The 22,426-nt window shown below is 39.2% G+C and overlaps 1 protein-coding gene across 6 annotated transcripts in view; it reads right to left on the minus strand.

Annotated features, from left to right (window-relative positions):
* Positions 1 to 9,514: 9,514 nt before the first annotated feature.
* Positions 9,515 to 22,426, minus strand: part of LOC115620072 (myosin-8) — a 58,751-nt gene continuing 45,839 nt past the window's right edge. For 5 of the 6 annotated variants that reach the window (XM_030513234.1, XM_030513231.1, XM_030513229.1 and 2 more), the window contains 9 exons: positions 19,654 to 19,836; positions 19,267 to 19,587; positions 18,717 to 18,905; positions 16,668 to 18,401; positions 16,376 to 16,600; positions 15,716 to 16,158; positions 15,519 to 15,653; positions 14,690 to 14,750; positions 9,515 to 14,628 (listed from right to left, as the gene is read on the minus strand). In XM_030513234.1, coding sequence (XP_030369094.1) covers positions 14,593 to 14,628; positions 14,690 to 14,750; positions 15,519 to 15,653; positions 15,716 to 16,158; positions 16,376 to 16,600; positions 16,668 to 18,401; positions 18,717 to 18,905; positions 19,267 to 19,587; positions 19,654 to 19,836 — 3,327 coding nt within the window. In that variant the 3' untranslated portion in view covers positions 9,515 to 14,592. Of the gene's footprint in view, positions 14,629 to 14,689; positions 14,751 to 15,518; positions 15,654 to 15,715; positions 16,159 to 16,375; positions 16,601 to 16,667; positions 18,402 to 18,716; positions 18,906 to 19,266; positions 19,588 to 19,653; positions 19,837 to 21,870; positions 21,888 to 22,426 lie in introns of those variants that run through there. The other variant, XM_030513233.1, reaches the window with a different exon arrangement.

Consider the following 22,426-nt stretch of genomic DNA (forward strand, 5'->3'; position numbering starts at 1 on the left):
GCATATTGACTGACTACATACACTTGTAGGTGCAGGTGTTGCAACACTATACAGGTGTACATATACATCTGTATGTATCTGTATCTACTTACATACATATGTATGTATGTGTATATAAACACACTCGTACATACATACATGATACATTCTGTCGATGCTGTCACTCGGAATTAATTAAAAGTTTTCTTTGTGCTTCATCATCAATAGGAGAACAAATTTGTCATTTGGTACTGCAAACGAACTACAAGTGCCATTTGTCAATTAGTCGATGTTGCATACATACATACATACATACATAAATACACACAGATGTACATTTGTATGTATGTACAGTATGTAGACCCACGCCGCTTGAAGCTACTCTGGGGGCGGTGGCTCAAGGGCGCGGAGCGTCTAAAACTAATTAATTACGATATTTTCAGCTGGCAGTACTTAGCTGAGTGTGTGTAGGCTCGTGTTTCATTTTCATTTTGCACTCCAACGCTTGTTCAGTGCTAATTGACTTTATCGTCGCGACAAAGAACAAACAAAACTATCTCATAGATACGTTTCCATCGTCGCCGCCGTTGTTGTCGCCAATTGGGCGACTGATAGCAATTTGTGCGCTCTTTGCATGTTTGTGCGTTCGCGTTGTTGAGTTTTTTTTTCATTTTAAATACATACATAAGTTCGTGTATATACGAGTATTTTTCTTATAAGTAATTTTTCAAATATTTTATTTTTGCATTGTTCCGTCAGCGCATTCCATTACACCACAGGCAAACAAGTATATATACACATTTACATATATACATATGTATGTACATATGTATATGTATGTAATTGCTTTGTAATGAGTATAAGTGCTGGTGTGTGCCTACTGTACATAAGTATATACTAGTATACATATATGTATGTGCATAAGTATGGTTATTTTTTTCTATAATTCCATTTTTTTTCATTGCATGCATGTATCTTATGGATACATGTCGCTTTCGCGTCGCTGTTGCTCTGTGGTTTTTGTAGCTTTAACTATGACTGTAATAAATAGGTCGTCGTCAGCGTCGTCGTCAGCGCCACAAACTATTTGTTGCTTATATAAAAAAGAGCAGCGCGTTCGAAGCGACAAAGCAGCTTCACAGCGCGAGTGAGTGTGTGTGTGTGTGTGTGTGTGCTCTGCCGTTCCCACATATGTATGTATTAGAAACTATTTGAGCTTTGGTAAGCTTTTGTTATTATAAAAGCTTTGCTGCCGTTGCTTTGTGCCTATGTGTGTTCGCGCGCGCATCTGTGTGTGTGTGTGTGTACTTTTTTCGTTCGTAGAAACATAATTTCCTATTTTCCAATATGCTTGCACATGCATACGTACTCGCAAATGAACGCAAATTGGGGCCCATTAACATATTAATAGCTAATGCTAGAGATATTGAAAAATTTCCATGCCCACTGCACAGCTGTTGAGTCAAGCATTGGCCCCATTTGCCCCCCTCTCTCTCACTCTCTCTCTCTCTCTCTCCCTCACTCACTCTCTGCCTCTCAGTATGTGTTTCTGTATCGGCACGCACTATAGAGCTTCTATCTGGCTTGCACGAGTATCTAAGTCTTTACACACACACCCTAACACATATTCATTCGTACACACATATAGATGTGTGTATGTTTGCATGTATCTATGTATTTATGGGTACATGTATGTGTGCGCTCTGCGGTTATTTCAACGCGCCCAATGTTAACATCGCGTATCTATGGAATTGAAATTGTTGGCTGGTGCTAGCCATATCAGCAACGCTGACGGACCAAGTCATCGCTTTACCAACACTCCAGACGTTTGTATATACTATGTATCTATGCACATAAGTGTCTATACATACATACATACATATATATGTATATGTATTAAATGCTCGCCTATACATACAGACATTTGCCGCGCTGCCTCTTCGAGCAGGGAAAGTAGGTCAATTACACGTGTCAAGTATGCTCCGCATTTACCCACAAACAGACATACAGATATACATATGTAAGTATATACGTGTATATAGTATGTATGCACATACATACATACAGTATAGTCTGTGAAGTTTATCGAGTTTTCAACAATGGAGAGTTTCTACGAAAACGCATTCCGTCCTAAATCCGAGTACAATACTTAGAAGCCAAATTTTCAAATAGGTTAATTTTTGTTTCTGCTTCACCAGTACCCTTTGCGGTTCTAATTCACGTTAACGGATAAAAATATTATTTGAAAATCTTCATTTTTAAGTAGAATGAATTAGACGGGACTTCTCCACTTTTTTTTTTTTTTTACTTTTTTACTTTTTTTTTTACCAAAATCTCGGTGCACAAATATTAGAATATAAAGACTGGGTGGGACTATCTCGCTCAGTAAAATGTTGTTTTTTCAATTCCCTTTTTCCTTCCTCTTCTGCTGTGAAAATGATAAAAACAACATACATGAATTGAATATTTGAAAATATGTAAAGTATTTTGTCAAAGTTAAGGACACTTTAGATAAACAAACAATATAGAATGCTACAGTCGAGTCGACACTGAAATCCCCTCTATCTAAGCAACCGACTAAGACTTAAAATTAAGCTAAAAGTACAGTTTAGTTAATGTATCTTTGGAATTGTCAAAGCGCGGGAAAAGAACGAAAATTCCTAAATACGCGTATAAGGTATCTGTGTTTAAATTGTTTTATTTAATTCTTCTAATCTGAGATCTAGGTGTTCATACGGACACACTCTTCTCCTCTTCTATACACTTTATAGGGCCGGACAGGCTTCTTTTTGTCTATTACAATTTTCCGCTTTTTGTTCAGGGTATTAAAATATCTTGTATTTCAGTTAGACGTGGTCCAAAGTCGGGGGTTAAATTAGGAATGGTCCAAAGGAATATAATATAGAGGTATACTGGTATAGCACTATGGTCTAGATGTGAATCCTTGAAGGAATGACAGCCTTTAAACGTACATATAATTTATGCATGTGTTTGTTTAATATACTTGATAGATTATGGGTTCTTCACTCGTTTATGAGCTCACTGTTTTTAATTTGAAAAATATAAGTAATCACGGAAAATTTTTTGTTTACTATTGATTTGCAATTGAAAGTCCTCGACCGATTAAAAATAAAATGGGTGCAAGCTAAGCGTATAACACAAAAGTATTCAAAGCAAAGATTGTATACCCCTATGAATAATTTTCACCGACTTCCTTAATGCCGTAGCCCAATAAGAATAGCTTCAGAAAATATGTAATCATCGATATTTAGCTCAGATCTGTACTTTACTGTATCAGCAAACATATATATATATATATAAACTATACATACATATACTTTTAATTTGTACAGTAAGTGAACGACTGAACTTTTCTTAACGGAACTCTTGACGTTCAGATGTTGATTTCTTTTTATTTAGTTTTTCTCTCTTACATTTGGATAGTTTATTTTTTAAAGGCTAAGCTGAAATGTGTGTGAGTGTTGTATGTGTGTGATTGTTTCTGGGTCGAGTATTTTGTTGTGTAGGTTGAGGGCGTGCGTTCAAATTAATTGGCTATGGTTAGTGGCCTTTTGCTAGCATGTATTGATTTCCTAATCGTGCCACTACTTGGGCGGGGGCAGACGGAAAGTTGATTACTAAACCCTCAAATACTGCAACGTTGTTTCTGCTAATTAATTTCTTAAAAATGCTTGAAGGTAAAGGTGGCATGTTTTCATCTTAAACACAGCAAAGCCCATTTTCGTAACTATTGCATATTTGTATTTCAGATTAGAGGTATTTATATTTGGCATTTCGGCTTAAGAAGTTATCAAATTCCTTCATAAATTCATACACTTTTGATTTGCTTTTCGCAAACAAAGTGAAAATTAAGGGTTTGGTTTTTGCTGAGACAAGCAACCCTTTCAGGTGTACCTTGACGAAATCCCACCTAACAAACGCCCACTGAGAAAATCCTTGAATGGCAGCTCTTGGTGATGACATAATGAAAGTATTTATAACAGCCGACAGTAATGGAAACTGGCAATAATCCACGTAACCCGCGCACCCACACACCCAGGCCTGCCCTGTGTGCTGAAAAGGCGAAGGCGCCGCTCCCAAATCCCTCTCTGAATGCCAAAAATAATCAAGACTCGCTCAAGGCTTTTTCTAGCAATGGACCTCAAATTTGGCCCAGAAAATTTTGCAAGCAAATTGCAAAGCTTCCATCGCTGCTCCTTGTGGCTGCTACAACATGCAAAAGGCATCTGCAAAGCTGTGGAAAGGACGATGAAAGGACGAAAGCATTGGAATTCGCTGGTTCGTTTCTCCCCCGCCCCCTAACACGAGGTGCGGGTGCCCAAGCAGATAAAAATTATACGCAGCGAGCATTGGTAAATAAAGAAGTAGATAAAAGCCTCAACTATATACCCAAACATGCCAGGGAAATTGGGTCAATCGATAAAAGCAGCAGCGACGGTGGCAGCAGAGGCGGCGCGACGAGGGGGGTGGTGGTCTTGAGGCGCCAGGGGATGCGTTGGCGACGAGAGAGCGTGTGGCACATGCGCCTCGACTCATCAATGCGGCGCTCGCTGCCAATTGTCCAGGGGTTGGTTAACGAACGCCAGTAAGGAGCTTTCGCTGCCGCATCCTTATGGGGGATGTGTGCGGGCAGATGGCGAAATGAGCACAGAGTGACGATAATCCAATTGTAGGTGGTGGCATACATAAGGCAGGCAGTAGCAGCATGTACATATGTACTAGCTATATACAAACATGCTATGTATATTACATTCACCATATAATGTGGCACCATGATTACATCACACGTCGTTGTGTGTTGTATGTGCCTGCGACTGGGAGACTTTTAATATTTTATAACGCAGCTGGCGTAACCGACTACAGCTCCTCCCCCACCCCCACCTCCACATCCACCTCCACCTTATCATCCGATTCCCATCCCCCAGCTGAGCTGAGCTGAGGCAAGTACACATTACCAATGTGACCCCCGAAACGAGCGCCAAGTACGCACGGTTTCGGCATCGGCATCGGCTCCAGATTTGGCCCCGGACCCCACCTAATTGGGCCAGCTTGATGTTCCGTTTGCAGGCAGTAAAAATAAATAATGGCCGGTATATGTTAATGGCTGTATACTTGTTGGGCTGCGCCTGCTATTTTGCGTATACTTGGGTTACTTGATTTTGTAACTGATAAGACATCTGACGTGATACAAATGATACATTTGCCAGTACTAATTTCATTCAACAACAACAAATTTAGTCAAAATTTATAATTTTGAATTTACTCATGTTACCTTAATACATGTATTTTTTCATTTTATTTAAAACTTAGTTGTTCTTAGTTTATAAGAATTGCAATAACCAGCAAAATGTTAGCTGTGGTGGCAACGCTAAAAATGACCAATAGATGCCGCTGTTACATTCCACCATGAGGTAAGTTTATGCTACCACGTGGTGTGTTGTTCTGCTACAAAAGCTTCCGTTATTTTTGGAAATCTAACGTTAATAATATTATATTAAATAATCTATATTATTAATATTATAAAGAAGAAAGATTTGATTGTTTGTTTGTTTGAATTGAAAAGGCTCCGAATCTACTTGACCGATTTAATGGATTCTTTCACTGTTGGGAAGCTACTCTATCGACGGTGAACATGGGCTATATTATATTTGAAAAAAAGAATGGAATCATTATTAAAACGCCAATAATGTAACCAAAGGTGTAAACAAATCACATTAAAAAACACCTGAATAGCATGCTGTTAGTTCATAACCATCCTCGAAACATTGTTACTTTAAATATTAAGGCAATATTATTCAAAAGCCCCCAGCCAAATGAAAAATTACAAATCGATTGATACCGTGATTAATATTGAAGACTTTTGAAGTAACTAAACCCTTCTGGACTGCCGCCACATGAATTGACGTTAAAATTCGGAATTGTAATCATGTTTTTGAGAAATTAAAGCCTTCCAAGCATGTGCAATGGGACGAGGCTGCTTATTAAGGAATTGCAGGACAATTTAAGTGTAGCAACTATTATCAACGGCCCAGCAACTGGTCAACTAGCTCAAATAATGAGGATACCGATGATTTCATTTGATCATTTATACGGCTTCAATTTCCGGTAGTCCCAAGGCCAAGCCTTCGAATTAGCAGCGATCGACATACGAAAGCAATGTTTTACGGTATGTTGCCCTATCACGGGTCGGAGCTCCTGAAAATCTATTTATTTTGCTACCACAAAATAAAAAAAAACATCAAATATCTTTTAAAGAGAACCTCTACCTAATAAGAATATAAAAACGAACAAAAAATCATTAAAATAATAATATCCAAAACAAATTTTACTCCTTCTTAGTAACGCACAGCAAAAAGAAGGGGGTATGTGTGTTATAAAATGTATAATTTTTAAATTTTTTGTAAAAATACCCGTGCGAAGCAGGAGCAGGACGCTAGTATAATTTCTACTAAAATATAACTGGACAGAGCCATTGCGTGGCCACCACAGCTATTAGTTAAATTTAAGGGGCTGCGGGAGCTCATACTTCAGACTCATATACAAAGCACTCAAAAGTTCATCAAACACATACATACATATGTAAATTAGAAATTAGGTTCAATTAGGTTTAAGCAGTTAATGTATTTTCTGCGGCATTTTCTAAAGATGGAGCCAGGTTGAGCTCGTGCATGGCCTAGAATTTCTACCACACTGATTGTCGGAATAAATAGATACAAATTATAGACAACAATGCTGAGAACACTACAGGTGTAACGAAAGAGTGAAGCTGGTTCGTTTAGCTTCAACACTGAACTGTGTCTTGTATGCTTATTTAGCTCTCTTTATACAAAATGTGGCTTATGTTCTAATTATGTATATAATGTCTTATGTATTAACAATATTTGCTTAATGTCTAATGTGTGTAAGTAGATCAACTGTGTAAGTGTAAGTGAAAGTGAAGTGGAGTGGCATACGAGCCTTGGTTGTTCCTATTCTTCTCCCTATTCATCGATCGTCAATAAGTCTGTTTCTTTCGCTACTTTGATTGGTCATTGGGTCAGAGCCAGCGCTGACGCTGCAAGTCAAGTGGCGCACTTAGAGCGTTGACACTTGCCTCGTCAGTAAGTCGGTAAGCGGGCTGTAATCCTAAACCTTTCTTTCGCGTTCGTTGCTTGTGACAGTGGGCACTAGGTATTGATGAACCGTGGCTATGCTACACAGGCACTGCTTACTAGTATAAAAGCCGAGGACCTGAGAATGGAGAAAGCTGAAATACCTTAAATACTTATCCTTTTTTAAATTAAAAAAAAATTAATAAATTTAACGGAATAAATATAATGGTTGTTGGTGTTGGTTGAAATATTGATTAGGTTTTGCTGTAGCACCAACATCTTACCCGAACTTCACGGTCAACGATCTGGTATCTGGGGAAGACCCTGAGAGCCAGGTGTAGTAACCTATGTACTTGTAGCTCAGGGAAATTGTTGGTGATCGACGGTTGAAACCAAATCGATATAGTATAGACATATAGCTATATTTTCCAACTTAACTATATCAATAAACATTTTTAAAATGATATAAAAACTATGACACTACCACTACGATTGAGTCCTATCTGCCTATTCCTAAATTGCATTAACTACTTACATCTAGGATCTCGTAAAGTATGAGATCTACTTAGACACACCTACGGTTGATGTTCCGTTTTTTCGCCTTGGGCTTCTAACTTCCGGAATTTTTAAAATATTTTATAAAGTTTGACTGTTGTTCCCTATTAGTACATATATTATGCATATCAAGCCTCATGATGTTAAGTCTAAGAAGTATGAAGAGTATGGGCGTAGCGCACCTGTTGTTGTTGCTTTGGTTTGAGTCCGTGCTGTATACATAAGCGTAGACACAAACTCAATGAAAAATGCATGCAAACGAAAAAGAACAAGTATTTATAGGTGTTATACATATGTATGTATGAAAGTATGTATATTTATACACGTATGTATTATTATATTTATACCCTGTACCCAAAGGGTACAAGGGTATATTAGTTTTGTGCGAGTGTAATACAAAGAAGGAGGCGTGGCAGACCCCACAAAGTATATATATTCTTGACCAGCATGACAAGCCGAGCCGATATAGCCATGTCCGTCTGTCTGTATGAACGCAAGGATCTCAGAAAGTATAAGAGCTAGAATAACTAGATCTGGTATCTAGATTCTCCTGAGCCCGAGAAAGGACGAGTTTGTTCATTTTTCCCGATGCAACCCCCCACTCCCCCCCTATTCAAGATTTTCTATAACTCCCGTAATTCTTGGAATTTTAAACTAAAATTTGGTGGACACATCCAGTTAGTGATTACAAGTATATATCCGTATACCAAGTTTCATTATGATAGGTTGATCAAGTTATAGCCATATACTTGTAACCGGGCCCAATGCACACATACATAGATATGTACAAGTACACAAACACGCATAGACACGATTCCGATGTGAATGTAAATGTATGTATGCATGTATGGAATATTTTATATTTAATTTAGTTAATTAATTAAATTAATTAAATAATTAAATTAAATTAATTTATTTTTTTGTGGGGTGGTACAGGGTATTTAAGAGTTGAGCCTGCTCGACTTTAGCATTCCTTTCTTGTTATTTATTTATTCGCTTCGATGTTGAAGTGAACACTGGGTTTCTAAGATTCGAGCACATCCGGCTCTAGCATTCCATTTCTTGTTTGAATTTTTCAATATCGGAACAATAATTTTTGAAGTTTCTTCAATATGCGATAACTATATCATATATGTAGCTACTAAAGGGACGATGGGAGAAATAGCACTTTCGACTTGTTTTTATTTTTTTTTAATTTAATCATTGCCTTGGCTTCAATTAAATTCTTGGTATATGTCGCAAATGGTGCCAAAATGTCGTAATTTTTTTTCTTTGCAACCTCCTTCGAGTGTGCTGAGTAGGCTAGGCTGAAGGATTAGAGCTGCAAATAGACTTTGTGTAAAAATGAAAATGTTGGTCTCTAGACCACCCACCATTATAGTGTCTCCTAGCAAGGGCTTATTTTTATCAAATATCATAAAACAGTGGTGGCCTGCAAAAATGCTCAAGTTTAAATAAAGGCTCATGCAGGTTTTCATATTATTTGAAATATATTTTATTGGTAGGCAGTTTTGAAGAACATTTGTAATGACATTTATATATAATGAACATGTTTCAAATAATCATTTCATTTCGCTTTAATATTCTTCTATGTAAGTATGTATAGAATAAATTTATCATATTTATTTGTAGTTGCTGCGGTTGCGCTTTTCTTGCTCTTTTTCTTTTTTTTCCTTTCATATATGTATAATATATTTATATATATATATATGTATGTATATATATAATGGCTTATATATAAGTACTTCTTACTTAAAAAAACATTATATAATAAATATTTACTTTATGCACGTTTGTTTTTTTTTTTTTTTTTTTTTTTAATATACACACTGGCAATTACTGAAACGATATATTACTATTGCTCCAACAAATCGATTCTCTCATATACATATACATATACTTGTATGTATTTGTTTCTGGACTGATGATTCATTCGTAGTCTAACAAGTAAATGCCACGAATGGTGAAGTTAAGAAGAAGGGAGCCAAAGAAATGTTATATGTAAATATTAATTGCATTTGGTACTTAGGAGAATGAATCATCTACCTGTTTGTGGAGCCAAATGTGATATAGCCGATCAGTCAATAGCCAGAGAGTATACATATAGATGTATATATATTTTTATTTATAAATATTATATTTTTAGTTAATATTAAATATTTTAATATTTATCAATATCGTAGATCACCGAACTTGTTAAAAAATGTGTACACGAAATTTGCCGCTTCTATTGTTTCTCTTTTTGTTTTTGGTTTTGTTTTGGTTTTGTTTTGGTTTTGTTTTTGTTTCTCTTCCGTTTGCCTATGTTACTTAGAGGTTTATCGTCTTTATCGTGCGAGATCAACTGCTTACATATAGTACATACATTTATCTGTAATGTTTGTTGTTGCTTATTTATTTGCTGATGAACTCATTCGGAATGCCTGACAGACTGATGTACATATGTATACGTGTATATATATGTATATATATATTTGCGCTTTAATATTTATTTATTTATACGGTTGTACATTATTATTCATTAATAGATATTGATGTAATATCTAGGCATATGTTTTATTTGTAGTCTAGTATGTACACAAAATTTAAACATGTAGTTGTTAGATCATTGCGGTTGCCGGTTGCGCTTCTTTTTGCTTTTCAACGTTTGGGTCGCTTTCGATAACAACATTAAAATAAAAATTTGAAAACATATACATATGTATATATAACATTAACATTTCTGTAGCCTACATATGTTTCTCAACATTGCTCGCGTATAAATTCATAGTTTGTTGCTGTAGACTAGCTCGGAGCCCAACTTTACATGCCTCCTTCTAATTCTAATTCCCATCCTCATCTTCATCCTCATTCTCGTCCGCGTCCGCGTCCGCGCCCGCCTTCTCGTCCTCGTCCACATGCCATCATTGCAGCTGCCGTATTCTGTTAGTGTATATAGTAGTAGTAGTAGTATGGATGGTGAGTGTGTATATGTGAGTGTGTGTGTGTGCCTCTATCTAAGTAGTACTAAGTTTGCTAATTACAGTTTCGAGCTTTTAGTTTTAGTTTTTGTTTTAAGTTTTTAGTTTTGTATAGAAAAAGTTGAAGCTTTCCTTTGTTCATCTCTCGCACTTCCTGTACGAATGTACATATGTACACACATACATTCGTTTTAGTTAGATAGTTTAAGTATTAAGTAGGGTACACGACGGCGGGGATAATATGATTAAAGTGTTTTTGCTTATTTCCTTTAAGTTAGGTATGTATATATGTATATATATTTATGTATATGCATGTATGTATATATAGACTATGTACCGTTAGTTGTTTGTTCGATCAAAGGATTTTTGGGCTAAGTAGTACGTCAAAGGCAAATGTTTCGGCTTTACTTTCCAATGCATCCAAATTTAAATTTCTCCTAAAATCTGCACAATCTTCCTAACTGCTCTGCTCTTATATTTTTCTTGCTTTTGTTATTGTTGTTGTTGTTGTTGTAGAGATGATTATTGTTATTGTTAATTAATGCTTTTGTACATTCATTTTGTTTTATTTTAACAGTATCTTGTAGATATGTGGGCTTCCATTTGCGCCGATTTGTATCAAAATATCTACGTTGATCAACAAATCTTATTGTATACGTAGCTATATAAGTTTGTATGTATGTATGGGTGTGTGTCTGTGTGTGTGTGTGTGTGTATCTCTCTATATTTGTGATTGTGTCCATGTGTGTACCGAAAAATATGTATTGTCAATGTTTGTGTTCGTTTTTGTAAGTATCTGCAACTGTAATTGGATGTTGGCCCACAGTTTGGGAGCCACTGTACTATCTACTCGAGATAGCGTGTTGATTTGTCGTCGATTGCTTGTTTGAACGGTGTGCGTGTTGGTGTGTGACTTGTGTTTGTGGTTCATTCGAATGTCAATATACTATATATGTACTATATATACATACTTTTGTATGTTAGTAGGTATTTGATAATTTGTGAGATGTCTATTAAAGATAAGTAGGGTCCTCGACCGACCTTGAATATATGTACATACATGCTCGTAGCTATACATTAGAGGCGGAAAACATAACGATAATGGTTGCGATCTCTTACTTATTAGTCGACTTCTACATCGTTTGTTGCCCGTCGTTCCCCCACTAGGAACTCTGTGGGCGAGGTGGCCCTCAATTATGTACACAAAACTTTTTCTATTGTATTACTTGACTTGTAACTCGTGATGGCGCCTCCATAGCGGCGACCAAATAATGTACATTCATATACACATATAAGCTACATACATATATACGAGTATATAATTTAATTTATTTTCTATAAATGTTTGTTGTTGTTAAGGTAGGTCTAGGTATTTGAATTTATTGTGAGCTATTAACGTAATGAAATATATGATTTGCCGATCACGCGGTCTATCGATCTACCGAGCTATCGATTTATTGATTTATTCATATAGAAAGCTTCCCACATAATTTAATTGGTCATTTAACTGCAGATACATACACACACGATGTCCGAGTCCTGAGTCTCGAGCTTGAGTTCGAGTTCGAGTCCGAGTATGTTCCATATACTATAGTCTCCTGATAAAAGCTAAACGAATGCGTCTATGCAATACAAATTTCTCAGTTATCGCTTCATATATTTTATTGTAAATTTACTAAATTGGTTACTCGATTACTAATTAGGCGCTGGCAAATTGCTTTTGGTTTGGTTTTGGTTTCGTTTGAATTGGTTTGGTTGTGGTAATGGTATTGGTAATGTTAGTGGTAATGTTACTGGTAATGGTAATGGACAGTCGACCTTCCTTAATGGTCTTCATGACCATTAGATGTACGCGAGAGAGTTAGCTAATTTGTTATTAATATAATAATAATTAAATGTACTCGTATTTGTATATTTCATAATGCCTTCTAAACATTTGTTGCGCTACCTTCTGACTCTGCTGACATCCTTTGCTTGTTTAACCTTGGTTTCTCTCTATTTATATAGTCAAGCTTTAATATTTCACTGCGTGATATTCAGTTATATGATATGATTGTGTTTGTTTTGTTTGAATGTCATGAGTTCAACTTTAAATGTAAGACTTTAAAGCAACGTAAGTTTTATAATTTCATATACATATGTTTGTATGTATTTATGTATGTATTTAATAAATACTTTTAAATATTGCAACTTTTTTGAACATATAGTATATTTCGATTTATTTATATGTAAGTACCTATAATTTCAAGTCATTTGTTGATGTTATTTCTATAAAGGGGCTTCCTTCGACTATTTGCGAATATTGGCAGTGATAATTTTGTTATGTTATTATTATTATTATTATTCATGTTAATTTCTTGCATTTTCATTTGCATTTGCATTTGAATCAATTCTTATATTGTATTGCCTAGCCATTTGTTAAATTGTTCAACAACTGAACCCTATAAATAATTGCAGAAGTGGAAACGATAATCAAACTGTAAGCCATGTAGCTGGGTAAATATTCGTTAACGAAATGGAATTGTTAGCTATTATTATCAGATGAATTTCTCTATTTATCGCTCCTATATATTGGTATATGTAATTATTACAAGTGTAGCAAGCCTAGAGCGCACTGGAAAAGCCGTTGGCGGAGAAAACAAAACAAAAACAGCAGCCACTACTACCCCCACTGTCCTTCATCGAAATTGCGCTATCACTCAAGGAAGAGTTCGATCTACGCTTGAGGCTAAGGAAAAATATTACCGTGTAAATTTAACTAATTAAAATATAGCGATTTCGATTTGAATTTGCAAGATCAATCAGTTTTATTTCACTAGTTGTATAGTATGTACGGATAGGCTTTGTTTGCTTTTGTGTTCGAACTCCTCGATCAATTTTCTTCTAATTCTTTGGTACACGTCTAAAGGCTACGCAATATATTTGTAATGCTCATAAATGTAACTACAATATACACATATAGTTTTAATTATTATGTGGTATATACTATATGTACGTATAATTTAATTTATTGCTCTACATATATTTTATGTACGATATCATGCCTATGCTTTATGTACAGCGATATACTTGTATTTGTGTATCTGTGTATAGTTTTGTTGTATTGTATTGTGTTGTATTGTATTGTGTTTGTTTCGCATTTGTTCATTTTAACTAACTATATCAGAGGCTAGCATATAATTAACTATAAAATCATTGATAACTCTCATGCTGCGGCGCCCCAATAATAATTGATACATACATACATGCATGCTTGCATGTGTGTGTATGCTGCCTCTCATTTAATTATACATATTATTAATTTGCAATGTTATTTTTCTCATTTGTTGTTTGTTTGTTTGTTTTTGTTTTTGTTTTTTCATGAATCACATGTGCGCCTCTTCTGCAACGGTAGTGTACTTGCTGCTTGCTCGTCTGTAAGTGCCGAGAGAAAAATCTATTTGATGCAGTGCCTGGAACGTGGTCTACTCTTCAGCGCATCGGCGGCTATTTCGTATGTGTAGAGTGTAAGTTAGTCAAAAGTTCAAGAGACATTATGTTAACTATACAGATAGAGAGAGAGAGAGAGAGAGAGAGAGAGTGGTAGAGAGCAAGGGGGAGGGACACTTTCGGTCGTTGAGATCATAGAGAGAGTGAGAGAGAGTGCGTGTAGGTATGCAAGAGAGAAAGTTTACAAATACAGTTAAGAGCAGACATTTAAATGCATTCATAATTTGAGTATAGCGGCAGCCTAAATACATTTTACATTTATGTATAAATACCAAATAAAATGTTCGCATTTACATACGCTTAAGCCTACGCCTATTTATCTGTGTCTGTATGTGTATTTGTATGTGTATGTGTGAGTGTAGTATAAATACTGCATAGTCGGTAGTATACAAAATAGTTGACAGTGCTTTTTTCTTGTCGTAAATAGTACAAGTGTATTAGTATGTATGTGTGTGTACATCTTTGTGTGTGTGTATGTGTGTGTGTGTCGACACTGCTTAGAAAAAGCTCTTTAAGAAGCCAGCGGGTCCAGCCTGAAATAGAAGCATCGCCATTAGTTGGAGCCCACAGAGGCAAAGGATATTATTCACTTACATCTTGTTGTTGCTGTTGTGTTTGTGCTTGTTTGACTTTGGCTTGAGCGATCTTTAAGGCTCTGTTAGAGCGCAGGCGAAAGGAAGGAAGAGGAGAAGAAGAGGGTTAATAACATTGGTATAATTTGCATACTCGCATAGTTCCAGTAGGGAACAACCTTATTAATAGATGTATGAACTATTGTGTGCGGACCCACCATGAAATATGTCACCAAAAAGGGAGCAGATTATTAAAAATGACCTGATCTGAAGATCCAACTATAGTATCTCAGCAATACCATACTAAGATCTTTTAAAGTACAGTGAAAACTTTCTTGGCCATACAGTCAAGGTCGGCCAATTAAATACTTAAATACTTTATACACCGCTCGAATGTTTTAGAAAAAGTGTCCGCCGAAGCGAGTGTCCGGATAAAAGAAGTGTCCATTAAGGGAGTTTTCACTGTATACGCCATATATAAGACTGAAAATCACCAGAAAATAACAGCTACCAGCAAATATATAAAAATTAAGTAGCGATGGATTTAAGGCTTTCTAGCTCTTCCTGAAATCTTTCCAAAAGGCTTATCTGTTATCCCTTTTCCACTACCTCTAAATTTGGTCGGCGTTTCCAAAAAGTAAATTTTCAATATCGTCAACTAATAGGGTTTCAGTCATTTGAATTATGCATCAATAGAAACAACTTTCGAGATCTTCGTCGTTTAAGTTAGATTGGAATTGTCAGAAAAGTTGAAGTTTCTCGTAACATATTCTCCTAACGGTATCCCCAATAGTTTTGTGAAACATGCATTTTCTGAAAGCTCTTCATTTATGCGAGTTACGAGTACATACTGTTGCAAATCCATAATGGTCTTCTCCTTGGCATTTTGCTCCTCCTGTGACATTTGTACCAATTGCAGCAAGCGTTCCGTTTCGGTTGCCGCCTTCTTGTGCTCCTCTTTTGTGTTCTGCAGCTCCTTGACGCAACTATGGACACGAATCATTGAAATTAGTTTGGCTATTTAGAGGACATTTCAGTATTGACTTACGCCTCTAGCTGTCGCTGTGTGTCCATCAGTTTCTTGTTGAGCTCACCCGCTGCGGCTGCACCACCACCTTGGGTTTGCAGCGACTTCTCCAGCTGATCCATTTGCTCCTTGCGCTTTCTCAGCTGCACGTCGAAGTCCGCCATCTTTTTCTCCTTGTCCTCGATGTCCTTGCGCTTGGCTTCGATCTGTTTGCGCTGCTCGTCTATTATCTTGCGCTCGCTCTCGGTTGCCTTGGCCTGGTTGTCTATCTGCTTGCGCACCTCCTCCAGCTGTTTCTGCTGTTGCTCCAGCTGTTGGCGCTGCACATCTGTGGCAGCCGCACCCGCGTTGCCAGCCTGCTGCAGTTGTTGCATTTGTTGCTGCAACGTCTGAACCTGTTGCTGCAATTGTTGCACCTGCTGCTGCGCGGTCTGTAGTTGTTTGGCCTGTTCTTGATTGGACATCTGCAAGTAGATAATGGAGTGTCTTGAATATATTGGCTCTTGGATAGAGGATCAGCTTTACAACTATTACTTTGAGTTCTGAAAAAGCTACAAAATCAGGCTTTGGTTACTTTTGTTTTCCGTATAAGCCTAACTTAATATTTTTATGACTGACGAATTCCGCTATACACATCTTGGACTGTCTATAGTAGCTCGAGTTTTATACTATTGCTCTCACCTGACTTTTCTCCAGCTCCTGCACCAACAGCTCGAGCTGTTGTTGGAAACGGTCGCGCTCCGTGCAGGCGGCCTGAAGCTCACCCTTGACCTTTTCCAGCTCTTTGGGATCCACTCCGCCGCCGGCTGCTGCCGTTTGTTGTTGCTGCTGCTGTTGCTGTTGTGCTATTTGTTGCTGCATCTTCTGCATTTGGGCATGCTGCTCCTTTATGTGTTGGTCCATTAGCTGTAGACGAAACAGTCGAATGGTTTATTTAAAGTGTCTGTCTCAAGGACAGCTGCAATGTCCTCACCTGTATGCGTTTGTGCATTTCTTGCGCCGCCTTATCCGCCATGTCTGCCCGACTCTTCTCCTGCTCAATGACCTTACGCCACTGCTCGATCTCTTCGCGACTAGCACCTTGGGTGCCCGCCGCAGCAGCCGCCGCCTGTTGCTGTCCGGCGGCGGCCAGGGCCTTTTCAGACTCCTGCAGCTTCTGCTGCATGGCCTGAATCTCTTTTTGCATAGCTTGAATTTCGGCGGGTGCTGCGGGAGCCACGGGCTGTCCATTGCGCAGCTTGCGGTTCTCCTCTCGCGTCTTCTGCAATTCGGTTTCGGCGTTCTGCAGCTCCTTCTGGAAATTCATCAATATCTCCTGGCTCTTCTCCAGCTGCAGTACCAGCTGCTCGCGCTCCATGGACAGTTGCTTGACGTCACTTTCCAGTTTCTGTACGTGTTTTTCGAGCTGCGGGTGTGCGGCTCCGCCGGCCGCTCCATTACGGGTCTGCTGGCGTAGTGCCTCCTTCTCCGACTCGGCCTTTTCGAGGCGATCGTGCAGACGTCCCAGCTCAGCGCCCATGCGCTCGAACTCGATACGCGTTGATTCTGTGTTCTCCTGCTGCTTCGCCAAATGCATTTGTGCCTTCTCCAGTTCCTTGGCCAAGCGACCGGCCTCCAGTTCAGTGGCATCGCGCGACTGCAGCGCCTTCTCAAGGCGATCTCGCAGCCGATCGATTTCCTGGCGCTCGCCCGCGGATACGGACGAGCGAACCGGCTCGCCGGGGCTCACCGAGGACTGTTGTAGACGCAAACGATCGACCTCCTTCAGCAGTTTTTCATGCTTGTCGCGGGCTTTCTCGCGCTCGATATGAGCACGCTCCAGCTCACTTCGCTGCTTGTCTTGGTTGGCTAGAAGTTTGGCCACTTCGCCCTTGGACAGCTCCAGCTGTAGGCTAGTTTCATGAAGCTTCGACTCCATGTTCTGTACCTCCATTTCGATCTTCTCGTACTTGTCCTTGTACTTCTCGAAGGACTCGGACTCATACTGTGACTTTCCGCGTATGGTCTCCAGTTCCATGAGCGTTTTGTCGAGCTTCTCTCTCAGTCGCTCGTTCTCCTCCTTGAGGCGACGGGTCTCGCGTCCGAACGTGTCTGTGTCCTGCAGCTTTCGCAGTTCCACCTGGCTCTTCTCGTAGCGCTCGCGCATTTTGTCCAGCTCGACGGCGTAGTGCGCCGCCTCTTCTTTGGCGGCCTCAACGCTGGCGCTGGCCTTTGTCTGGGCAGCATGTGCCCTCTCCAGCTCGTAGGTGACACGCTCCAGCTCGGACTGGAAGTGCTCTTTTTCGCCCTGTGCCCGCCTGATGTCGGTTTGTAGCTTGTCGAAGCGATCGCGACTGTGCTCCAGCTCGCTGCGCGCATTGTCTTCACACTCCTTGGCGCGGCTGAGCTGAAGGGCAGCACGATCGCAGGCTTCCTGCAGACGCGTGCTCTCATCTTGCAGTTTCCGCAGGTCCTCGCGGGCCTTGGAGGCGGCCAGTCCTGAACGCTCCGCCTCGACCTCGAGTCGGGCACGATCGGCTTCGGCTGTGTCGCAGCGTGACTGCAGTCGATATATTTCGTTTTGGGCCCGATCATACTTCTCAAGCATCTTCTCGAACTCCTTGTTAGAGGTGTCCTTCTCATCGATCAGTTTTTGGCTGGCGTAAAGAGCTTTGTCAAGCTTCTCCTTGAGTATCTCCACCTCGGTTACGGCGTCGTCGCGTTCCATCTGGAATATAAACGGTAAATGAAGAAGGGGCGTGAGTGACGCGCTGCGATTGCCAGCGGACCTTAACGGCCCCATAGTGCTAAGCAGTGGTCAAAGAAGCTACGAATTTACAAACAGCCAATTAATTCACTTGATTTTCAATTGTCATGCTTTTTGGTTATATGCAGTATGCAGTATACAGTTTACAGTATAGTATGCAGTACATAGCGTTCATAGTTTATAGAGCCAATTGGGTATACCTCTCTGCTGCCGCCCACCTGTCTTTGCTTGACCCGGCGAAGGCCAGTGCGTGTGTGGTTGTGGTTTGAAAATTACCTGCAGTTTCTGCTGTATGGCGTGCGATTTCTCATAGCGCTCCTTCAGCACCTCCAAGTCAGTCTGCATGGCCTCGCGATCGCGGGCGGCCTTCATGAGCAATGTCTGCGAGGACTCCGAGCGCTCCTTGAGCGTTTCCAGCTCGTCGGAGAACTGGTCTCGTTCCTTCTGTATGCGCGCTAGTTGCATCTGTTTCGGAAGGTTTATGTTTTGGAGCAGTGATAGTGGTGGCAGTTGTGGTAGTACACGCATATCAGATAGTTGAAAGATAGATATATGTTTGTATACATATACATATACATATGCAGGAAGTATGTATTATATAGTACATATAGTTTATGGTGTGTAAGTGAATAGATTATATATATGTGTATGTTTGTATGTACATTCAGGGCTCTTACAACACTTTTACATTTACAGACATCGATTAGAAAACGTTCACAAGGTCTACGCATGTGTTTAGGTTGTTCTGAGGTGGGTACGCATGTATTTGTGTTCGTTTGAAGTAAAACTCTGCAAATGAGCCCTCAACCGATAAGCCAGCACATACCTGTGTCTTTTCCAACTTTTCGCGAATGCGGTCCGTGTCCAGGGTGAGGGTTTCGCGTTCCTTTTGCATGCGGGCCGCCTGACCCAGTGCCTTGTCCAACTGCGACTGCAGGTTGTCGTAGTCGTAGGTGAGCTTCTCCTTTTCGAGCACCAGTCGCCGGTTCTCGGCGCCCGCCTTGTCCAGTTTGTCCTGCAGATGATCGACCTCGTTCTGCGCCTTATCCAGTGAGTTCTGTAGCTTTTCGTGCTGTAACTGCGCCTTACCCAGCGTCGCTTGTGTGCGTTCCATTTCCTCCTTGATCTTTTCGACCTCGGAGAAGGCCTGCACACAGAGTGGAGGAGGGGTTTGAATGGGCGAGACTACTTAAATCTAAGACTGTGGGCCTACCCTATCGCGATCGGCATGTATGCGGGAGACGCCACTCTGCGCCTTCTCCAGCTCTTGGCGCAGACTCTCCTGTTCGCCTTGTGCATTCTCCAGTTTCGCCTTCAGTCGATAGACCTCGCCCTGGCTCTTCTCGAGTTTCTCTTGCAAGGCGGCAGCCTCTTCTCGTGCCCGCTCCGCATCCGACTATATGTTTTAATTTGTTTGCAAGTTGTTTGTTGTTGGTTATTCGGAGGGGGGTAAATTGGATTTTGGATACGGATATTATTTACAGGCACCATTTGGCAATGGTCTTAAATGGCTGATTGACTGACTGACTGACTGAGTGAGACTGACTTATTGGATGTCTGACCGTTCAGTCAGACACAAAACAAACGATAGCTACGAGTACTTAAAATAATTAATTACAAATACAGTTACAAATACGAGCACGATTGCGAACACAACGTTGAGAGCGAGCGAGAGATGTAGCGATCTTTGGCTGAATTGAGGCTGAGCACGATAGACAGTTGACGAATGTATAGTATAGAGACGAACATACAATATACGAGTATATACTATATACATATAGCAAGCGATAGTCTGAGTTTTAGAAAGATAGTGAAAGGTGACGATAGAGGGTGCAAATAAAAGTAACTGTATAAGTTTCAGAGATAGGCGTGTGTCTTGACCAATAAATAACCTCCTGTATACAAGTATGATGAAAATATGAAACAGATCAATCAATGATTTGAGCAAGATTTAACAATGTCAATAAATTGTCAATAAATCTGATAATGCAATTGTCCGTCGGTCAAACCTCGTCTTCATCTGCCTTACACCCTACGTGAGTATGTACTTCTGGTAACTAGCTCTAGTCTACGTACTTTATATTCTACTAGGTTAATAATCAAACTTTAATATTGAAATCTAGCAAAGATGGTAAGGCTATATGTATTTCCACTTCCCTTAGTGTCTGTCATCTCATAATTGGTTTACATTCATTACATTTCATTTATTATTACTGAAATTTTAGACTCGGCAATCTTTATTTTGATGATAACAATTTACAAATAATTAGGTAGTCCATTATTATGTAAATAGTATATGTAGTTTAAACAACTCTTGTTGACACACGCCCATTGATAGAGTTTAAGCAATGGAGGCAAGTTAAGCTAAGGTGGAGTTGAAAAGTAAAGTGCATGTGCTCTGGTGTGTGGGTGGTGCGATGTCTTGTGGGGTTCACTAAGTGGCTCGTTTATATGTATTTTTCATCAGTGTTTCAATAACGGGAAGTTCTTGGTGCAGCTCTAAATGACTAAAAACTCCATTTAGTTACGTTTAGTAGGTATAGTACATTTAATTGCATTTGTAGATAACGGCAGGTATTGTTGTCACTATTTCATTAAAGCACACAAAGTGCCTCTCTCAAGTCCCGTTCGCTTATTAAGTTAACGGTAAATTAGCGAGAGCAACTCATTGAGTTTCTCTCTTTGGAATAATGAAGCTTGCGAGCTGCCTAATGGCAGCGAGTCTTTAGTCGTAAGCACACGATCGAATAAACTGCGGGTGTGAAGCGATAGTGCAAAGCTTTTTTGTGTGACATGTGAGTGTGAGTGGCCCCCATTGGCCAATTTATTATGAGAAGTAAGAGCTAGCTCTCTTGCAGAGTTCGTTAGAGAGAGAGAGAGAGAGAGAGGTTGGTATTTTCAATATATGCATATACACATGAAATTATAACGGATTTAGTCTTTGTGCGGCATTTTTGTTGTTGTGAGAGCTTAGTTATTAATGTTGTTGTCAGTTTTTTGGTTTTTTGGTTAGTTTTGGGCTTAGAGATCCAGTGGACACAGGACAAAAATTCTGTACAAGGTCTGTGGGTGGAATTTTAAATACATATACAAATGCGGGCGCCAAGGCAATTATGTATGCATGTATGTATGCTTATATGTATGTGTGTAGTATGTATGCAGTATGTGGGCAGGCAAGGCTTGTTGGGCGATGTTAGTATGTTTGTATGCACATGTCTTTGTTGTTAGGCTATGCAATGCAAGTTATTTTACAGTAAGTGAAACAAATGACATATGTATGTATATTGCAACTATTTGGGATTTTTGCAGTCTTCTTTTTGCATATTTAAAATGTGTTTTAAGGTTTAATTTCTTCCAATTAGTTGCTGTATTGTTTTTACTAAAAGTTTGTATCATTTGTTGTGTTGTTTGTTTGGTAGCGTTTACTCACAAAACGTTTTTCAGTTTCGCCCTATAAAATGAATGTAAGCACAACGATTTAGATAGATTTGTGGTTTTAGTATACATTGTTTAGGTGTGTGCAGGAACAAGACCAAACTGGAAATATTATCTTGTTCAAGCTTAGTTTATATTAGAGTTTAAGGTAGTATTTACGAGTAAGTATAAAAGCAAAAACATTAAACCGAAAATAATTTCGCTAGCAGCGAGCTTTTTTCAAAACGGAAACAAATTGATCTACTTTTTTTTCTGTTTGAGATCCTTACAAATACACTCAGCTATATACACAAGTGAGTCAATTGATTTGAATGTGCACTTGCTTGGGGTAGTGTACAAAGAGTCAGTGTTGTTTGTGCATGTGTGTGCGTTTGTGTGAGAGTGAGTGTATTCCTCAGCCGTGTATCCAATGACAACGCAATATGTGCTGCTTGAATAAAGAGTTTTCATTTTGATTTGATGCATAGTGTAGAAGTGTGTTGGAATCGGAAATAATATCCATCAATGACTCTCAAGTATGTACGCAAAAACAAAAACCCCTCTTTCGCCGA

Source organism: Scaptodrosophila lebanonensis, unplaced genomic scaffold, assembly GCF_003285725.1.
Source record: "Scaptodrosophila lebanonensis strain 11010-0011.00,11010-0021.00 unplaced genomic scaffold, SlebRS2 tig00000001-arrow-pilon, whole genome shotgun sequence".
Classification (NCBI taxonomy): Eukaryota; Metazoa; Arthropoda; class Insecta; order Diptera; family Drosophilidae; genus Scaptodrosophila; species Scaptodrosophila lebanonensis.